Here is a 6,639-nt window from a genome sequence, read left to right as displayed (position 1 = left end):
AACATGAATTATAGGTCTATTCTGGAGTTATGAACAAAACAACCATAATTTCTACGAAAAAGGGCAATGAAAAATTAGGTAGTTTGTAGGTTCATCATTTATGCCACAAAGGAAGTAGATAAAAGACCCATGAAAACCTCTTTACATGTATTCTCTTGGGATAGGCACTTTTAATAATTAAGAATGATATACATATACCTCCACTTCCTTTCAAGTGCCCACAATAATTAAGCATGATATGTAGATTTAACATATTTTCTTTGTTTGCTAGCATTGGCATGTTGTGATGGTTAAGTTGTGGCATTGTTGTTATTGCCATCAAGGTTCAAACCTTGTTGGGTTGATATTGTTAAATGTTTACATGGGGATGAAGTCCCCCATTTGTGACCTCACTAGTTTATAGCTCCGGATCAAAAGTGTTTACCCCTTTTTTTTAAAAAAAAAACCATATTTTCTTTGTTTCACAAATGAATGGTATTCTCATATGATCAATCAAGCACAATCCTAGTTTATTATCACTTTGAATTTGATTCTTATTCAATGGTTGGTTGGATTCTTCTCTTCCTTCTTTCCAAGTTTCACTAGATTTTGTGAGGGGTGGTATACTCCTTTGACGTGTGTTGTTTAAACGTCTAAAATATTTGTTTCTAATAGAAACAATGGAGCTCGGTTTTTTGGAGAAGCATACCTTCCTTGAGAGCTCGGGGTTGTACAAATATGATTTTGAAGCCATGTTAATGAATTTTATTGCACCAATAATACATATATTTGCATTTTTTGTTGTTCTTTATATTGTTTTACCAACCAAAGAACCAAAAGGGTACTCTAGAGACTACAATAGTTTACATGGGGGTGGTATACTCTTTTGATGTGTGTTGTTTAAACATCTAAAATACTTGTTTGTAATAGAAACAATGGAGCTTGGGTTTTTGGAGAAGCATACCTTCCTTGAGAACTTGGGGTTGTACAAATATGATTTTGAAGCCATGTTAATGAATTTTATTACACCAATAATACATATATTTGCAATTTTTGTTGTTCTTTATGTTGTTTTACCAACCAAAGAAGAACCAAAAGAGTACTCTAGAGACTACAATAGTTTGAAATATCATATGCTCATTACTCTCAGATTTTAGATTTTAGATTTCATCTATAATAACTGTCATCCATTATTATGTTCAATTTGGACCTTTGAAATATCACTTGACTTGTACAATTGAATTTGTAACATAGTACTTCATTCAACTTGCATATATGTTATTTTTATAATTACAACAAAATATAATACATTATTAAATGAAATATTAAGATTTATATAAATTTTACCTTTAATTTCTTATTTCTTATGTACTTTTGACTGGATCCTCATATGACTGCAAATGCTAGTAAGTAGTTTCATAAACCTAATTTGAACATTATTCTTAATATTTTATATGAATATTTTGGATGGCAGAGAAACTCTTCTTTGCACAAAACATCACAAAATTTCGTGCAGATGCTCATATTTGTATTCTAGTGTTGTAATGCGTATCGATATTCAATATCCAGGCCAAAATTTTGCTGTGCGACCGGTTTACTGAAGCAGGTTTGCTGCGTTTTGACATTATATTTTTTTTCCTGTTTATTAACTCTTTAGTCTTCAGACGAATATATTTGTATTCTAGTGTTGTAATGCGTATCGATACGCCATAGCCAGGCCAAAATTTTGCTATTCGACAGGTTTACTGAATTAGGTTTGCTGCGTTTTGACATTATATTTTTTTCCCTGTTTATTAACTCTTCAGTCTTTAGACGAATAGAAATTATTAAATGTTTAAAGATCTTGCCAATGAGATTGAACTTCGAAATTTGAACCAATTTTACCATTGCCTGTACTGCTTTAACTCTAATGTATATATCAGTTGTTATCCTGTACGGTCCACCCGGGACAATACGAAGCGAGAGAAGGAAACGAAAATTCTTTATTAAAATAAGATGAACTAGGTAGGTGCCAACTCCACCTACTTCAACATGACTGCATTACATTTAGTGACAAATTAAATAGCTCGACAACGATGCAGAATCGTCGCAGCGGCTATTTTAAACAAATACTTATTGTAAACGAAATGGATACGATATTGACGTTGTCGCAAAGAGAGACAAAGATTAAATGGAAACGCTGTTTGGAATTCCCCTGCCAGTCAATCCACCCTCCCTGGAGAGGTCGGTGGTGTTCGGATAGAGCAGTGTGTATGGAACCTGTGATGGCCCATACCTGTTCTTCAGGTTGGAATTCTTGTTCCTCTCTGACACATTTTTCTCCACGCCAGCCAGAGCTGCAGAGAATTTTCCAAACGCTTGTTCGATGCCCTCATCGTCAATCAATTCATGAGTGGATCCCTTCACCTGCCCTAAGTAGGCTTCATCCGTTGAATGCTTCGACAGAAGCTCTAACACCGCCATCACCGTGGTGGCCTGATTGGGGTTGGACACTGTTGAGAGCATAAACGCCTCTGGATCCTTCATCATTTGGGCATAGTCGAGGGAATGTTGCTCAGGAATTAGGCGTCTGCTGAGAGTGGGGAGATTGGGCATGTATCCTCCGTACGCATATTGCCCAAAGTTTACGGCTGCATGGTGAGCAGATGCAATCCAAATGATCGTTGTAATTGCTTCCGCCGCTTCCTCCACCGACTCCATCTGATACCATCCACTTTCCTTCTTCAGGTCTCCATGCCCCACATTCACAGCTTCCTTCCACCATGTTTGCACTTCTGTGTCTTCCTTGATTGCATCGTCGCTCTTGTAGTAGAGAGACACATAATCACTCACCCATTGCTTTAAAGCATCCCAGATCTCCAGACCGTCCACTGCATATGGGTAGTCTTCTATCGCAAGCCTCAATCCGTGGGGTGCCGTTGAATCTGCAACTGCCATGCCTCTGCAATTGCATAGGTACATCTCCTAGCTTAGAATTATTTATATGACACCAACATGGCATTTGACAGTAGGGACTAACAAAGAAGAGAGCACCATACCTTTTAATGAGATCGGCAGGCAAGCCCTGTTCATTAAGTTTCCAATGTTTATATGCTTTAGAGGACAACTCTATGGCGTATCTATAGGGTGTGAATCCTTCTTCAATAACACCATTTGCATTAATAAGAATCTGCCGAGCAGATTGATTAATGTCCATGGTATCAAAATAATGAGGGAGTAATAACTTGTGAAGGGGATGCATTTTGCTTAGGTGCCTGTGAGTAGCAATGATGAAAGGCTCGATGACAGCATGAGTTCTTAACCTGCATCAAGAATGGAAAAGTTAACCATCGTGACATTATTTTGTCCACTCGATGCAAATAGACTTACTGTCTTGTTTCAATGTGATATTACCAATGACTGATTAACTGATGATAACCAGCATCGTTAACTCTTGAATGAGCTTTGGCGAGCAGCCACAGAGCGCCATCTTCTCCCCCTTGTGCAGGGGTGTAAACTTTTCTTTCAGCTTGGGTAAGACTGGTGTGAGGCAAACACAACTCGATCGCCACAACCCTCAGAATTCCTTGGTCTGTGAGGAAGAAGAGAGTGCGGGAGGCATACATTTTACGTTCATCTGATTCTTTGTTAATGCGTTCAATGTAGGGCATGTACGCATCGTAGTAGTCCAAGATAAAGAGTCTTTTTGCTTCCACAGCCTAATCAAACAGTTCACATTTAATCCCATCACAAGATTGGTCAAAGGATCACAATTTTCTCTCTTTTTGGTATGTTGTGGAACTAGTTGAATCACTATATAGATATAACATACCTGCTGCACCGTAAGGCCATTGAGGTTTTTCTCAATATGTTCTGCCGTTATAGAACTGTTTTGAGGGCCATATAAGTCGGCGTCCAAGCTGCTTGTTGGAGGAAAGCTCTGTTCCAAGTTTAAGAGAAGAAGGTTAGCATTATAATCAATATTCAACTACAACATCAACATTAACATTAGATTAAAACAGGGAGCTTTTCAATTTGCTTGCCTGCAGACATTGAATGGCCATGGGATTGAGACCAGAAAGGGCATGTCGTGCAAACTCTTCGTCTGTCTTCCACGCATTTTCGTCAGCTGCAAGTCAGAAATAAAAATTTAAATTTGAAGTATCAATTATATGTTATTTTGTCGATGACTAATACTAGAAGAAATTGCTTAAACTTCAATTAAATAAATAGTATTGATCTCGCACCCTTAATAAGTTGGGGAACTGTGAAATTAATGAGAGATTGGTCCTGTGTGCTGAGCAGTCCTTTAACCATTTGGAGAGGAATCAGATCTCGGCTAAGATCCATAACATTGTTGAGAGCCTTAGGGATGCCTTTGCTGTAAATATCTTTCACTTCTTGCAGCGAGTGGAACTCATCACCAAATATGGACTTGATGGTGGGTACCACCTTTTTGGCGAAGGCTCGCACCAAATTAGACCTGTAGTCGGACAGATTGATACGAGGGAACTTCTCGTCTGGGGGGATGTAGTATTGGGTGGTGGGCAACAGAGGCAAGCTCTCGAACTTCCGATCTGCCATATCATAAACATTATAATTGATTGAATCTCGAAACTAATTTAAACTAAAATCAATTAATACCAGACAAAGGCTTAAAGATCTATAATATTTAGAGAACCTGTTTTGCAGGGGGCACGCCCAGTTCTACATCTTCTGGGATAAGGAAGGTCCTGTGACCCACCGAGCACCTCCCTGCGGAGATCGGGACTACTATCTGGGTTACCCAGATCATTGTAAAGATCGTAGTCATAGACACGCTCATAAAACTTTCTCTCTCCGGTACCATTTCCTCGCAGAGAAGCCAGCTCTCGCTTTCTCAGCGTCAACAAACCCGCCGGTGTTTCATTAGGAAGATGGCTCTGAAATCACCAATGTTAAGGGTACAATGCACATTAATAAAACGTTGTTCCTTGATCACTTCTAAGCTCTCAGATTATTTGTTTCAGATTATACCTGAGTAGTAAAGAATACCCGGTCCGTTTTGTTGAATAAATAGTAAGGATGAATCCAGGAGTTACAGACAAAGCGTATTGCTGGAAGTTTGCCAGGTACAGCAGAAAGAGAGAGCGATTTCAAGAAGAACTCCCTCGGGTGCGCGTTCCTGACCAACAATGCACCGGGCAATCCCAGTTCAGTCTTCCATGTGAAGCTGACGGAGAATTTCGAGTCACCAGCGATGGGACCATCCAGTGGGTTCCAGCTTATTGATTCCACCTCTCCTTTCTTCCCCAATCCCGAATCTATACCATTACCAGTCATACGTTGGACAATGCTATAAATTAATTATGCCCAAGGTGCAGAAAAGAAAAATCAATATACCCACTTAGGATCCTATGGTAATAACTAACAATAAAAACCAGTAATAATATTACCTTCATGAATCTTGTCGCTGCTGACGAGCTGAAGAAAGACTTTCTGCCCGATCAATTCAGAGACTGTGTCTGCAATCGTGGCAGAGTAATCAGTAACATCCGCAAGATATGCTTTCATTAACACTAATTCTCCTTTGATTTCAAACACCCCTGGATTCCCATTTTTAGAGGGCAATGAAATGGTTGGAATTGTTGGAAGAGAGATGTTACCGAATAAACTCATCTGGGCTACACCTAAAAACTATCTTACTCCAAACACTTTCTCGCCAAGGCTTAACGTGTAAGCTGGCGATCAAACGAACTCTTAAAACACTCACACTAGTTGAGATTGAGATTGACATTGGCTGCTCCACACGTCTATTTATACACAGACGGGCGAGTTTCGACGGTAATGGCTTCTCGCCGTTTAAAGAAACGTGTTTTATACCTCACCGGGAAAATAATAAAATGGCATCACTTCTACACCTCGGGTTATCTTTCATACTGCAACCCAACTTGCACTCTATCCTGATTTCAAAATCTTATCCATGCTGTCAGTCACGTGGTTTCCAATCTTCTCATAAATGTGATGACTGATTCTGCTGTGATCATGATCTAGCATTAAAATTTTCCAAAACTTCGTTTCAGATGAGGCAGACCGCAGGATATACAGGAATATCGGGAATGCATGGTCTAAGCTATTCTGGCTTCAAAACGGACCTTCCGTACAGCATGATAGCAACGTGTTAGTCAATTGCAGCCGTTTATGGCAAAATCGATGGTGTAAAACGCACGTGTTAGTCAGTTCGTATTGCCATTTTGAAGTCAGAATAGACGCGTCTGAATGCATGGGTGAAAGTGAAAACCTTTTTTAATTGATACGGATAATATTTTACTAATATTTTGCGACTCGAGTATCCTGGGATTCATTTATTTAACATCATCTCTGATTTTAGTTTTTCGCATGTGCACAATGGGTGAGAGCAAAAAGATTTGGCATGCTGCCATTTATGTTTTTGAAGAACTGTTTGCTTCCCAAATTGATTTCGTAGGCGTCATCCGACCTAATTATCTGGATGTGAAAACTGTGTGTTTTAAATTAAAATAAGGGTGTGGGAGCCATGATAGCAACTTTTGAATTTAAATAAAAAGGTTACAATATTGAAATTATGCTTGCTTAAAACAATTTTCTATTCTTAAATAGTGTTTTGAGTAGAGTGGTTTTGCAAACAATCCGGTATTTGATATAGTGGTATATTTTATGGAT

The 6,639-nt window shown here is 38.9% G+C and overlaps 1 protein-coding gene across 1 annotated transcript; it reads right to left on the bottom strand.

Annotated features, from left to right (window-relative positions):
• Positions 1-1,943: 1,943 nt before the first annotated feature.
• Positions 1,944-5,739, bottom strand: LOC131873607 (linoleate 9S-lipoxygenase A-like). Its single transcript, XM_059216488.1, has 9 exons — positions 5,394-5,739; positions 4,975-5,261; positions 4,640-4,880; positions 4,206-4,535; positions 4,002-4,087; positions 3,791-3,898; positions 3,373-3,677; positions 3,018-3,281; positions 1,944-2,920 (listed from the first exon to the last, which is right to left on the bottom strand). Exons 1-9 carry the CDS (start codon positions 5,614-5,616, stop codon positions 2,146-2,148), a joined length of 2,619 nt encoding a protein of 872 aa, XP_059072471.1. The 5' UTR covers positions 5,617-5,739; the 3' UTR covers positions 1,944-2,145.
• Positions 5,740-6,639: the final 900 nt, after the last annotated feature.

This window comes from Cryptomeria japonica, chromosome 1 (assembly GCF_030272615.1).
Source record: "Cryptomeria japonica chromosome 1, Sugi_1.0, whole genome shotgun sequence".
In the NCBI taxonomy this organism is placed as follows: Eukaryota; Viridiplantae; Streptophyta; class Pinopsida; order Cupressales; family Cupressaceae; genus Cryptomeria; species Cryptomeria japonica.
The sequence above is the reverse complement of the archived record's forward strand: the minus strand, read 5'-3'. Positions and strand labels throughout refer to the sequence as shown.